This window comes from Anolis carolinensis, chromosome 5, assembly GCF_035594765.1.
Source record: "Anolis carolinensis isolate JA03-04 chromosome 5, rAnoCar3.1.pri, whole genome shotgun sequence".
NCBI classification, from domain to species: domain Eukaryota; kingdom Metazoa; phylum Chordata; class Lepidosauria; order Squamata; family Dactyloidae; genus Anolis; species Anolis carolinensis.
The window spans coordinates 57,699,186-57,714,207 of record NC_085845.1 but is presented as its reverse complement, the minus strand read 5'-3'; the positions used below and the strand labels follow the sequence as shown (position 1 = coordinate 57,714,207).

Below are 15,022 nucleotides of genomic sequence, written 5' to 3'. Positions count from 1 at the left end.
GGACTCAAACAATGGTGGATATGGATCAAACTTGGCACAAATATACAATATGCTCAAATTTGATCACTGGTGGAGTTTGGGGAGAATAGATCTTGACATATGGGAATTGTAGTTGCTGGGATTTATAGTTCACCTACAATCATAGTTCACCCTTGAACCCCACCAAAAAGGAAGAGAAGGGGTTCCTAAGACCATCAGAAATATGTGTTTTCTGATGGTCTTTGGCAACCCCCCTGATACCCCCTGCGGACCCCCAGGTTGAGAAACACTGTTCTACAGGCTGCATTAAGAAAAGAAAAGCAAACCACTCTTCTATTATAAATTCAAGCAGAACCAAACAATGGAACCCATACTCAAAAGTTCACACAGTCTGCAAAACTTTAAATAATTCATTTCTAGTTGCTAATTGCTATAGATTTCTTGATCACAACAACATAAAGTTTAGGATTGCATAATGTATATGTGCTAACTGATCTTATATGTAAAAACTGAAACATTCTGCCCTCTGGTGTTACTTCCTAAAATGAGCAGTTCAAAGGTTTCCCCTTCTGACTGACTTGAGAAGACAGTGACATCTTCAGTTGAAGGAATGGGACTACAGTGTCATTACAAGTATTTCTGCTGCCATTTAATATATTCTCATTGTTTCTCCACTTAGCAGTACAATGTATAGTGAAACTTATAAAGCCCCTGGAGAGGAAATTGAAATGAAAGTAATCTATAGTTATTTAGCAGCTCTTTTAACTCCACATAAATTTTCCATTCCACAGTATGGTATGTGACTGTTCAAAGAAGAAGGAACTGCAAAACCAATCTATTCCTTGCCTAGAAAGCCACATGAAATTCATGGTGTCACCATAAGTTAAAAGGTGACTTGAAGGCACATGCACATACATATATGTGTTCCTGTCATGCCCTAAATCTGTTTCTGGAGATCGATCAGGATTTATCTCTTCCCAATGAGCCAATCCTCTTGGAAGCAAAGTCTTTATCCTGATTATAGTTCTCAATTGACCAGAAGCAGACTTGTGTTACTCCCATAACTCCACAGAAATAACAGCTCCTGATCCAACATGAGAGATATATTTACTGACATGATCTGGCATGCAAGGTGTTTATGATGTTTGCAGTATATCCACTAGGCTTGAGCGATCCATGAAAAAATTGATTCTAAACTCGTTTCAAAAGTAGGGGGCGCCAGCGTTTCATTTCTGATGTCATTTCCGAATTTTGCCCCCCAAAAAATTCGAAATTAACGAAAATTCGTTATTTTCTAAATTAATTCGTTAATGGCAGACGCGCATGCGCAGTGGCAAAAAAAAAACAGCATGAGGGGAGATTTTACAGGACTCTCCCGCCCTCATTTTTTGAGTGATCTTCTTCAAACTTGGTACAGTGGTAGAACACATTTAACACTGATAGCTCACCAAAATTTGGAACGTTTCCCTTATCCTCTGATTTTTGGCGAATTTTCATAGCTTTTATAATAAACCATTTTTTAATAATTGCAGAAATCTGTTCCTGGTTTGAAAGTCTTATTTCCTGTTTCATTGGGTTGTCTTTACTGTGAAAGTCATTGTTCTACTTCAGAAACTTTGTTTTTGTGGCTGAAACTTTGTTAAATTGGTGGACCAAACCATAATATGTTCCATCCATGTCGCTTGCACAAAGTTCAGGCCATGTTTCTATGACAGAACCAATTAGGAAATGACATTTATCACCCAGGAACAGATATCATAGTACACCATCAAATCCTTCCTGACAGATGGCCATCAGCCTCTGAATAAGGAAATTAGTTCCTGGTTTGAAAGTGCTATTTCCTGTTTCATTGGCTTTTCTGGGCTGAGAGTGTGTGACTTGCCCAAGTAGGTGGCTGAGTGGGGAATCAAGCCACAATTGGAGTCCAAAATTCAAACCTCTTCCTCCCTCCTTCTCTCTAAACTTCTCATACCTTCCAAGAATTCACATACTGTATGAAAGTTTGGTCAAGATGGTCAGAGGAGGGCAACTAAAATGATCTAGGGTCTGGAGAACAAGCCCTATGAGGAGTGGCTTGAAGAACTGGGCATGTTTAGCCTGCAGAAAAGAAGGCTGAGAGGAGACATGATGTATAATATGTGAGGGGAAGTCATAGAGAGGAGGGAGCAAGCTTGTTTTCTGCTGCCCTGCAGACTAGGACACGGAACAATGGCTTCAAACTACAGGAAAGGAGATTTCACCTGAACATTAGGAAGAACTTCCTCACTGTGAGCTGTTCAGCTGTGGAACTCTCTCCCCGGGCTGTGGTGGAGGTTTCTTCTTTGGAGGCTTTTAAGCAGAGGCTGGATGGCCATCTGTTGGGAGGGATTGGATGGTGTCTTCCTGCCTGGCAGAAGGGGTTGGGCTGGATGGCCCACGAGGTCTCTTCCAACTCTACTGTTCAATGACTCTATGATTCTAAGTGAGGACAAAAGGGGGTGGGGAATGTTAAGAGGAGAGAGGGCCTGGAACACCTGGGAATTGTAGTTTGCAAGTGGGCATAGTACTATTGGAGAAACGTTTGCTTCAGCCCAATGCTTTTATAAATGGTCAAAATTCAGAGGCTTCCTTCTCCTGCATTTTGAAAGCTATTATGATGAAATTTGCCAGAATGGAAGCAAAAATTAAGTACTCTTAGCCTATCAAGTTTCATAATGTTTGACCCATCCACTGATTTTTGGGGATTTCTGAAGCAACATTTTTTTAAAATGTTAGCAGATCGATGGCCACGCCTCCCTGTCCTTCTTCCTTCCACTTTGATTGGCTTGCTAAGGCTTCTGGGAAATGGAGTTTTTTCTCTCGTTATGGCGAATTGCTTCATTTCCACTTAAAAGAATGGTCAATATTCAGAGGCTTCGTTCTCCTGCATTATGAAAGCTATTATGATGAAATTTGCCAGAATGGAAGCAAAAATTAAGTACTCTTTGCCTATCAAGTTTCATAATGTTTGACCCATCCACTGATTTTTGGGGATTTCTGAAGCAACATTTTTTTAAAATGTTAGCAGATCGATGGCCATGCCTCCCTGTCCTTCTTCCTTCCACTTTGATTGGCTTGCTAAGGCTTCTGGGAAATGGAGTTTTTTCTCTCGTTATGGCGAATTGCTTCATTTCCACTTAAAAGAATGGTCAATATTCAGAGGCTTCGTTCTCCTGCATTATGAAAGCTATTATGATGAAATTTGCCAGAATGGAAGCAAAAATTAAGTACTCTTTGCCTATCAAGTTTCATAATGTTTGACCCATCCACTGATTTTTGGGGATTTTTGAAGCAACATTTTTTTTAAAATGCTAGCAGATCGATGGCCATGCCTCTCCCTCCCTCCCTCTTCCGCTCTGATTGGCTGAGAGGCATGCCAACATGGCTTCTCCTCTCAGAGGAGCTACAGCTGCATCCGAAGACATCAGAAACAAACGAAAAAAGGTACTTTTATTATTCAAATTCGTAATATTTGTAAGGGCAGTGAGCAGATGGTTCAATATCAATTCAAAAGTGCTTACGAAATGAATTTTTAACGAATTTAACGAACTAACGAAAAATTTGCTCAAGCCTAATATCCACATAGAAAAGTCACACATCCTCATTAAGTCCATCTTGCTTATTTATCATGGCAATCAGTTAAGCTCTCTCAAACCCAGCTAAAGATACAGGCACAGCTGGTGCTTCCATCAATCCTTCTAGTGAGAGGAAAACACCTAGAAGTACCCTGGAAGGATGGCTATGCAGGAGATATAAATAGATTTTGGCTTTCTGAAGTATATGTTGGAGTTCTGAGAAAACAGACCACAGGGAAAGACATCTAGTTAGAACTAGGAAACACATACCTTTAGAAATTAGTTTGTTAAGCCAAAAGGCATTAGATTGAACAGGTGCAGGACTGAAACTGGACTCAAGGCCTTATGTCCTCAAGCACCCGGATGCAAGTTAAACCTTTGTGCATTGACAGCAAAGGTCTGAAAGCAGTTACAAAGTTCCTGTGAGTGGGAACCGTAAGCCATGCTGGCCGAGGAACTGTGGGAGCTGTAGTCCAGGAAAGTAGTTTTTACAAGCTCTGATTCCAACATACCTCAACAGAATGTACTGATTCACTCTTTCCCCAAAGAGTTACACAAGCAAAATGGGTTTTGTCTGGAGTTTTTTGTTGTTAAAAAACGTAATAGGCTTATAATACATAGTGAGCGTATGCTATTGATGGTCTCCATGATTAGAGACCAAAAGGTTTTTTGCATGGTGCAGGGGCATCACAATGTAGCAGATGGTGGGGTGGGGTGGTAGACATTTGGAGATCTGGTTGCCTCCTTCATGTGCATCTTTGGATTGTCACAACATGAGCTTCCTTCTTACTCTCAATGCAGGATGAATTTACTGGTCACTGTGCCGTCGCACCTGGGGCTATAACTCTTAGTGAAAGAGGCATGGACGTGACATCTTTCCCCAGGGGATTGCTTCTTGCCCTCCTTTAGGGAAACTGGAACTCCCAAGGACCAAAACACTGTATATAACTCAAAAACTGGGTTTATTGTTCACAAAGGGGGTAAAAGAAAATATACATTACAGTCTTTGATTGTTTAAGTCCGTGGAGCCTTCTAGATCCCTCTTTCTCTGGCTGTGAATGCCGGAGCAAACTCAGCCTCAGTCCAATGACCTATATCTGAAGACAAGAGTCTTCCTCTGTTGCCAAAGGACTGATGTGAAGGCGCTTGAGACTCCTCAACGTTGTTCAGGTTGGCCCTGAACATGAAGTGTGAGTCCCAAGGGTAAGAACCTCAGAATTGGTGCTGAGAGGTATCTTTTGAAGGGCTTTTAGTGCCAAGTCTCTCTCTCATGTCCATCCGATAGAGAGCTTGCTGGTGGAATGAAAAGAGGAAACACTGTCCTACTCGGGGAAGAGGTGGAGCCAAACAGTTTTGCTGAGTGAGCAATATAACAGGTACAAACAACATTGATTGACAGATATAAATAACCAATCCAACTACATTTACAGGGTAAGGGCAAAATCAGGCATGATACAACAATTCAAATCTTGCAACTTATAGTTCGACATATAGATGGCGCCACTCGCGCCGTCACAGTCACTTCGAGGTCGGGTAGGAATTTTCTCACCTTTATCTGGGATTCTTTGTCTATCCTGTACTTATCCAAGGAATCTTGATATCTGGTTCAAGGTGGTATCTTTAAAAAGGTTATCACTTGATAGGTGGAAGGGAAGAATTCAAGACTTCTGTGTACACATTTACAACTTTTGGTGAAGATGCTATGATCCAGAGGTGAGGAAGGAGTTTACCTTTGAGGCTGGGCCTCCAGGTTTTCCCGTACCTATATGGTTCTGTGACTTGTGTGGAAGTATCCTACTCTTATTCTGTAGTAGGTGACCAGCTGGGGAGCAAGCTGAGGAGGTAGTCTAGGGTAGACCTGTGGTCTCAGCTGGACCCATATCAGATTGCTGTCTCCATTTGCTCTTTTCAGGTCTAATTAGCTTGAATAGGCTACAAGTCAAATAAAGTTGGCAACATTTTTTGTATGATCTCATTATTTCATGGTTGGTCATCAAATATATTTTCATTTTGACAAGTCCAATGTATATGCAGATAGGGCCTGTGTGTGCCCATGTTAAGTGAACAAGAATGGGCAGTCCCTTATGCTGTTCCACTAAATATATGATATGGACCAAATCCATTTTAACTATTAGTAATGTATGCAGTGCCCCCTAGTCATACTAAGTGGGTTCATATGACTGAATGTGACAGAATCTAGGGAGGGAGTGATTGAACGTTTGGAACTGGCTTACACATCATACTCTCACACATATAAATGTTGAGTTTAATATAATAGGATTGCTTGAGAAGGAGAATGGAAAAGCACAGGCTACATGTGAAAGCAATTATCATAACTGTATAAATATAAGCTTACCCAAATGTGAGTGAATGACAACTCTATCGACCTCACACTCTTTTAAGGAACATTTGATATGAAAATGAAACCGATATCTCAAGGTTCAGAAGGCATTCCCTACATACTTTTAAGGTCACACACACTGTACTTGTGTTTATATGCTGGAAGTCATCAAGTAGAATCCATCCTATTGAATCAGTTTTAGAGTTTCCCATGAGATTGTTTTTACTTTTTATATGCTGAAACAACAATGTGCAATTGGATGCATCATGTTCCACATTTTTGATTTCAGGGAATGCCATACATCTTGAAAGGTAGCCTAGATTCTTTGCCTCTCTATGGCAAAATTAGAAACCTGTGACCAGTAGTGTACAGTCTTAAAACAAGAATACAGAAATAAGGTGATTAAAATTGTTTTGTGACAGAGTTAGTATAAATAAATAAATAAATAAATAAATAAATAAGAGATAGAGAAATCCCTGCAGCAGGATGGCAAGTAGCATATATGGGTTTATAATGGCATATTATTCCATGGCATATTATTTATATAATGGCATATTATTCCATATATATATGGAATTAATGGAATTTACATGAATGTTGACTTACGATTCCGTAATTAATTCAGTAAACCTACTGTCCCTGGGAATTGCCTTCAGGCCTTTTCTTGTTTGTCAATTCCTGACAAACGATCATTCTCAGATACAAAAAATTTATCTCACTTCTTCTTTAACAACCCCTGATTCACTGACTGTAACACATACCTCTGCCTACATTGTATGTCGCTACAACTATCTGCCTATATTCTCTGTTTTGAGACATTTGATCTGTTTCACTCATATCACTAATGATAACACCAGTTTCAAGTGTTGCATTATAAAATAAAAGATTAATATGCTAAGAAAAAAAAAACATCCAGTGTCTGTGCCTGCCAGAAATATAAGGATCTTCAGCACAAAGGGAATACTTGACACCAAAATCAATGGACCTATATTGCATTGTTAAAGTGGGGTTTTTATTTTTTGCAACTCATAACTTTAGAATGTTCTTTTTGATTATCTCCCATTCAGTAAGTGGAAGACAAAAGCAGTCTAATGTGTGATATAGTGGAGACAGGGCTTACAGCAGGGGTCCCCAAACTAAGGCCCGGGGGCTGGATGCGGCCCATTGAAGCCATTTATCCGGCCCCCACAGCACAAGGGCAGAAGGGGGTTGGGCTAAATGGCCCAAGGGGTCTCTTCTTCTCTTACAACTATTATTATTATTATTATTATTATTATTATTATTATTATTATCATCATCATCATTGAGGCTGGGTGGCCATCTGTCAGGGATGCTTTGCTTGTGCTTTCAGTGCACAAAGGCAGAAGGGGGTTGGACTCAATGGCCCAAGGGTTCTCTTCCAATCCTCTTTATTATTATTATTAAAATTGAGGCTGGGTGGCCATCTGTCAGGGTTGCTTTGCTTGTGCTTTGGGTACACAAAGGCAGAAGAGGGTTGGATTCAGTGGCCCAAGGGCTCTCTTCCAACCCTCTTTGTTGTTGTTATTGTTGTTGTTATTATTATTAACATCAAGGCTGTATTTGTTCCTGTTTTGTTTGTTTTTTTACTTCAAAATGAGGCATGTGCAGAGTGCATAGCAATTTGTTCATAGTTTTTTTTTAAAAAAAACTCTAGTCCGGCCCTCCAACTGTCTGAGGGACTGTGGACTGGCCCCCTGTTTAAAAAGTTTGGGGACCCCTGGCTTACAGGGTCAAAACAATGAAAACTTTTGATGAGTAGAGGTGATGATGTCATTTGGTATCCCTGTACACTTCTACATGCCCTCTGAGTCCAGTGCCATTCTTCACAGTAGCTGTGGTGTACTACAACTAACTAAAATGTGTGAATTGCTATCCATAGCCTATATATGAATCAGTCACAAATCAACTTAAATTAATATCCATATTGTTGTACAGTAATTCTTTCTTATTAAGACACAACAGCTGCTGGTAACATTGGGTGAGCAGAATGTCAGTCTTACCTTACATGTGGTGTTGGGTTTCCAGCAACCCTGCACTCAAGCACCACCCTGCTTCCTTCTGCAACTTCTTGACTCTTGAGTTTCTGGGTAAATCGAGGCAGTGATGACTGATGGTGACTTTCTTTTGTAACATGGTTAATGGTGACACTCTCACTACCCCGAGAGTCTTCCATTCTTTCCAGCACAGATTCTCCAGCATCAATGACTTCAGATACCTTGTTTTCTGCTGCGACCTCCATGCATGTTTTGTCAGGTGATGGGTTCCTTAAAGAATTGGGTATGGTTGATTGTTTGTTTTTAGGGGAAAGGTATCCACTGTCTGGAGAAGAAGAATTTCCATCTGGACTTCTAACTCTTGTCTTGGCTGCTTCTCGAAAGATGGACGAGAGCTCCTCAATCAAAGTAGCTGCTTTGTCACATAGTTTGTTTTTGAAGGGAACATCACCTGCTGATGCTGGTTTGCATTTTGAGCTCATCTTCTGCACACTTGGATCACATTTTTCAGCATTTTTTAGGCTGCGAATAAAGCTGGGTCTTGCAAGTAGTAGGGGAGAGATATTAGATTGTTTCCCAGTTACATTTAAGAAATTGTTTGCATCTGGAGGATATGCATTCTGTTTTTTCTGCTCTGGTTGCGCTGAAGTCACCAATGGATTTGGGATGGGTGCCTGAGTTCTCTTGGAAGTGTCTTGCTCTTTGGTCTCTCTGCAAGAGTCATCCTCTGGTGAGTTTGGATGAGTGTTGAAGTTATGTGTGAACTCCCGTGTTGCCTTTTTCTCATCCTGTGCTGAATTTGTAATAGATTTATGAGCAAGTTCAAGGCTTTTGCTTATTTCCTCTTCATTCAGAAAGGCAGACAGATCATTTGAAAAATCCCCATCAGGTATGTCTGACAGGGAATCGTAAAATAATTCATAAGATGAGGAATCCTCAGATATGTTTTCATGGCTTCCCGCTGAACTGCTTTTCTCTGAATGCGAAGCCTCTCTCATGATGAAAGATAGGGGTGCAGCTTGAAGCTCACAACTTCTGTTCTGCATACTGGAACATAGTAAAAAAGTTTCAGTAAGGATTATGAACTTAATGTCTCCTAATGGCTGACCTTTCATTAATATATTATACATTACAAAAATTAAGAAAAACAGTATAATCTATACAAACAGGCACGTAGCCGGGGGGGGGGGGGGGGCTTGAGGGGCTTCAGCCCCCCCCCCCCCCCGAAATTCTCATGGTGGTCCGCAAGAAGACCTTACATTTATTATTTAAATTGTTATGTTTATTCATATCGTGCTCTGATCATCATGCTCAATATATCCCATATGCATGGGGGTATTGGGATAACGATACAAAAAGTTTGCTAGGGTAGACCCTCTCCCACTCAGACTCAGCCCCCCCCCCCAAACCAAAATCCCAGCCCCTCCCGAAACAAAATCTGGAGGATATGCATTCTGTTTTTTATGCTCTGGCTACGGGCCTGTATACAAATATAGGTGAAAGTATAATTTACAAGTTTATAATAAGTCTGACTATTGTAACATCACAGTCTTTATATATACAGTCAGCTCTGCTCACTTGCTGTGGCTGGGGGACAGAACTCATGTGAGAGTGAAAAATCATGAATTTTAAAAATGGCTATTTTTATTATGTTTCCTTGTCTGTTGTCATTACTGAACTCTCTCCTTCTCTCTCGCTGCATGTATATATTTAAACCTGAGAAAATACATCTTGGAATTTCTAAGTTCTCCAGTATGGCTCTATGGTCACCTTTTGTTGGAAGCTGATCACAGAACCACACTGGTGGACCTAGAGATTACTAGAGAGAACATTTTAATCAAATCCATAAATAATCCAATCTCGAATGCACAAATGTGGAGTGATGATTGTAATTGAAACTATGGATTCCACATCTCTTGCCTGAAACCCAAACTCTGATGTAGAAACCTAAAGACTTCAATACATCACATCTTCAGATGGCTCAGGGTTGTTCTACACAGGGCTTTAACCCAAGCACAATCACGTTTCTTAAACCTGATTGGGCCCGGGTTAAAGTCCACACACCTTTCCCCAACATCCCTTTCTGTCCTCCATTAGGTCATGTATCTGACTATGATGAAGTATTGTAAATAAAACTATATTTGTTTTATGAAGAAGACAAGTATTTCATGTAAAGACTAGGACTTGGAAGGGCAGTTAGGAAAGAATTAGCCAAGATCCTCAAGTATAAAGGTAATAGCATCAAATACCAAGGCCAGGATTGTCTTTGTCATAATATATCTGATCTCTATGTATGGTTGTGAAAGCTGGACAATGAAGAAAGTGAAGAACATAAATTCATTTGAATTGTGTGCTAGAGTACATTCTTTTGGATTCTAAGGAAGGGCAAAAAGACAAATCCATAGGTTGTAGGACAGATCAAGCCTGAGCTCTCCCTAGAAACTAAAATGACTTAACTGGGATTATAATACTTTGGATAGATCATGAGAAGACATGACCTGTTAGAAAAAACAATAATGCTTAGTAAGTAAGATAGATAGCAGAAGGAAAATAGGAAGACCCACATATAGGTGGATAGACTCCGTCAAAGAAGCCACAGCTCTGTTTGCAATACCTGAGCAAGGCTTCATAAGCCAATGGGCAGGGGTCCAAGCAGGCATCACCCAGCATCACCTTCTTGGTCTAACCCTCCAGGAACGAGTGGATCCACTATAAGACAGTGCCCCCAATTCCCATCCCGGAGAGTCAACCCAAAAGGATACCATGGTCGATAGTATCGAAAGCTGTTGAGAGGTCCAGGAGAACTAACAGGGATAGACTCCCCTTGTCTAGTTCTTTGCGGAGGTCACCCACCAAAACAATCAAAGCTATCTCTGTTCTGTAATCAGGCCTAAACCCAGGCTGTAATCCATCCAGATAATCGGTTTAATCAAGAATCTCTGGAGCTGTGTAGCAACCACCCACTCCAGAACCTTACCCAAAAAGGAGAGGTTGGAAATAGGCCGATGGTTGTTTAATAACAGGGATCTAGGGACTTTCATTTCAAAATTGGTCCTATAATTGCCATTTTGAGGCAGATGGGTATTTATTCCTGTACCAAAGAGGCATTAACAATCCTCAGGATCAGTTGGCCAGCCCTCCTCTGGCTTGATTAATAAGCCAGGAAGGACAAGGGTCTAGAGCACAGATGGTCACCCTCACCACTCCAAGCAACAAGATGTCTTTTTGGAGGTCTTTCATTCATGGGAATAACCTTGAGTCGAAGTAGACTTGATGGCAATTAACAACAAGAAAGTCATGGTATAATTTTCAATGGTATAGTCAAGTTAGTGTCTTGCAGCATAAAAAGGAAGAATAATGCTTAGTAAGCCATCTGAACATGACATGATCAGTACAAGGAACTAGGGATTGCCAATGGCTTCATGTACTGCATGACTTGGAAGAGCATACAATATCTCTAACTAATGGAGTGAAAGCGGTGCAAACCTGCAAGCCATATAACAGGTCTTTCCCCAAATGCTTTTCAAATACATTTTGGTAGCGAGGAGATCACCCACACACAGGGTTATACTTTTGTTTTAGAAGTATTGTATATACTCGAGTATAAGCCTAGTTTTTCAGCCCTTTTTTAAGACTGAACCCCCCCCCCCCTCGGCTTATACTTGGGTGAGGATCCTGGTTGGCTTACATTTGGGTCAGCTTATACTCGAGAATATATGGTACGTTTATTATTTTTCTCTATTATTATTGGTATTACTACATTTATTATTTTTCTCTATTATTGTTGCTACTATTACATTTATTTTACTTTATTTTTATTATTATTAATACATTTATTATTTCACTCTGCTCTTATTATTATTATTACATTTATTATTTTACTCTATTTATTATTACATGTACTATTTTCCTGTATTTATTATTATTATTACATGTATTATTTCCCCGTATTTATTATTATTATTATTATTATTATTATTATTATTATTATTATTACATGTATTATTTTACTCTATTATTATTAAAAGGATACATAAGCACATTTACATTGAAGAAGATGAGAATAATGATTTAATCAGAGTTGGACAGTCTTATCTTAAATTTGAGATTTATGTAAATATTCAAAAACATTTAACCTACCGATGCCTCAATTAATGTAATTTTATTGGTATCTGTTTTTATTTCTGAAATTTACCACCCTCGGCTTATACTGGAGTCAATGTTTTCCCAGTTTTTTTGTGGTAATATTAGGTGCCTCAGCTTATATTCGGGTCGGCTTATACTCGAGTATATACGGTATATTAAATATTTAGTGTTTTGCAGAAATTATGGCACTTTCTTTGGAACTGTTTGCAGATAAAAAAATAGCATTTATTTTTAAAACTGGCAATTTCAGTAAACTCACCCACTCCATCATTTAATAGCAACTTTAAATAGCAAATTTATCTGTATTGGGTGCACAACTTAATTCTGCAATTACCAGAGGACGTTGGTTGCTCAACTTAATTCTGCAATTACCAGAGGATGTTGGTTGGTTCCATGTCAAGGGTGGGGTGTGAGATGAATCCACTCTGAATTTTAGTTAAAACTTTAAAAGACCTATTGAATGTGCTTGGATCTTATTCCCAAAATAACTTCATCACCATGGATAGTTTCTTTCAGGTTCAAACTAATGCCCAGAGCAGAATCACCACCTAAGGACATTGGAGCCACAGGTGTTAACTTGAAGTTGCCTTTCGCCATGTGTTATATTACTTTTCTTCTGTGATTGATGCATGACTTGAAAGTCATGAGATGCAATCGGATGTATTTTACATTGACTTGTCCAAGCTCTAGTTACATTTAGCTACTCCTTTGGGAGCTTATCTTGCATGAAACTTTTAATTGACTGGTAGAGTGCTCGAATCCTTAGACTGGCATAGCCATCTTAATTTCTCTTCTCTTTTTCAGAAGAGATAGGGCTGTAATTGAGCATTAAAAAGAGCCAATTGGGAAACTGAATTAGGAAACTGAAAAGTTTGCCTCTTAAAATCAGAATTTATTTTAAAATTTACATCACATTTTATTCTTCCTTATTAATCAGTTTGCATGATAAACTACAATATCAAGTTACTGGTACATGCTTTGAACTTAACAAGGAGTACCCTTTGCACTATACATTTATTGTACTTTGATACCACTATAACTACCATAGCAACATCCAGTAGAATCCTGCATATTTTAGTTTCGGGAGGGGTATTTAGAATTCTCACCCAGAGAGTCATAGTGGCTATTCAGACTAAAAATCCCCAAGATACTGTAGGATATTGTTATGGCAAGAAGGTAACGGTGCTCCATGCAGTCATGCCAGCCACATGACCTTGGAGGTGTCTACGGACAATGCCAGCTCTTTGGCATAGAAATGGAGATGAGCACCATCTCCCAGAGTTGGACATGACTGGACTTCATGTCAGGGGAAAACCTTTACCTTTGCATTACAATTGTGTAGTGTGAGGATGTGAATACTTTAGATGGACAAGTATATAGCAGATCCACTACTATTTGGGATGTTCCAGGGCTCTGCAGAATTTCAGGGCTCTGTTGTAACTGTTATTTTGGTGGACTGAAGTGATGTTTGAATACTTTTGCTACTCTCTTAAAGACAATTACAGTAGAGTCTCACTTATCCAACATAAACGGGCCGGCAGAACGTTGGATAAGCGAATATGCTGGATAATAAGGAGGCATTAAGGAAAAGCCTATTAAATATCAAATTAGGTTATGATTTTACAAATGAAGCACCAAAACATCATGTTAGACAACAAATTTGGCAGAAAAAGTAGTTCAACACGCAGTAATGCTATGTAGTAATTACTGTATTTATGAATTTAGCACCAAAATATCACGATATATTGAAAACATTGACTACAAAAATGCGTTGGATAATCCAGAACATTGGATAAGCGAGTGTTGGATAAGTGAGACTCTACTGTAGCTGAAAAAATAGTAGGAGGTCTGGAGGGCTACTAAAGTTGCTCAGGACTTTCTAAAAGGGTCGCAGACAGCCTATGAGCAACATGATGCCTACCTCTGCTGTAACCTTCCAATGTTTGAAAAGAATTAAAGTTAGTATACACAATATTTGCAATCCAGTATAGAGGACCTGTGTGTACATGGGACTGGTTTAATGCAAGTTTGATGTGTAGCCTGTCAGGTGTTACAGAACTGTATCTCCCAGCATTTCACCACTGGCTGTACAGAGGGCTGGTCAGAGTTGCTACATTCAGCAAAGGACAAGAGGGATCCTCTCACCTCTGCCATATACCATACAGCTGTGGACAAGTCTACATAGGGGCCACCAAATGCAGCATTGCCCAAACACGAATCAAGGAACATGAAAGGCACTGCATACTAACTCAACCAGAGAAGTCAGCCATACCAGAGCACTTGATGAACCAACAACATATTATTTGAGAACACAGAAATGCTGGACCACTCTGACAACTACCATGTCAGACTACACAGAGAAGCCATTGAAATCCATAAGTATGTGGACAATTTTTTAAAAAAGGAGGAAACCATGAAAATGAACAAAATCTGGCTACCAGTATTAAAAACCTGCTAAAATCAGGACAGTAAATAAACACTCAAAACGGGAATTCCAGACATGAAACAATCAGGGTCAGCTAACACCTCCCAACAAAGGATTCCCCCGAGCAGGAATCAGCCAGGCTTTGAAGCTGCAAGGCTTTTCAATGCTAATCAAGGTGATTGATTGCAACATTCACACTTTCCTCCTACATACAAAATTCTTTCTCCCACCCTGGACCTTCCACAGATATAAAACCTCCCTTTCCTAGTTTCCAATATACCTCTGAGGATGCCTGCCATAGATGTGGGCGAAACGTCAGGAGAAAATGCTTCTGGAACATGGCCATACAGTTTGGAAAACTGACAGCAGCCCAGTGATTCCGGCCATGAAAGCCTTCAACAACACATTCTATAGAATCCTGTTTACAGTAGGAGTAGTTAAAATTCTCAGCCAGAGCGTTCTTGTTCTTCACATAGAATGTAACCCTGACCATTAAACCACAATCATAGTGCTATAATTGTGT

General features: G+C 39.7%; 1 protein-coding gene across 2 annotated transcripts in view; it reads right to left on the bottom strand.

The window, feature by feature from the left end:
• The window catches only part of palld (palladin, cytoskeletal associated protein), a 300,420-nt gene that overhangs the window by 281,663 nt on the left and 3,735 nt on the right, over positions 1-15,022 (bottom strand). For both annotated transcript variants that reach the window (XM_062982361.1, XM_062982362.1), the window contains exon 2: positions 7,935-8,975. In XM_062982361.1, the coding sequence (XP_062838431.1) occupies positions 7,935-8,974 (1,040 nt within the window). In that variant the 5' untranslated portion in view covers position 8,975. The remainder of the gene's footprint in view (positions 1-7,934; positions 8,976-15,022) is intronic.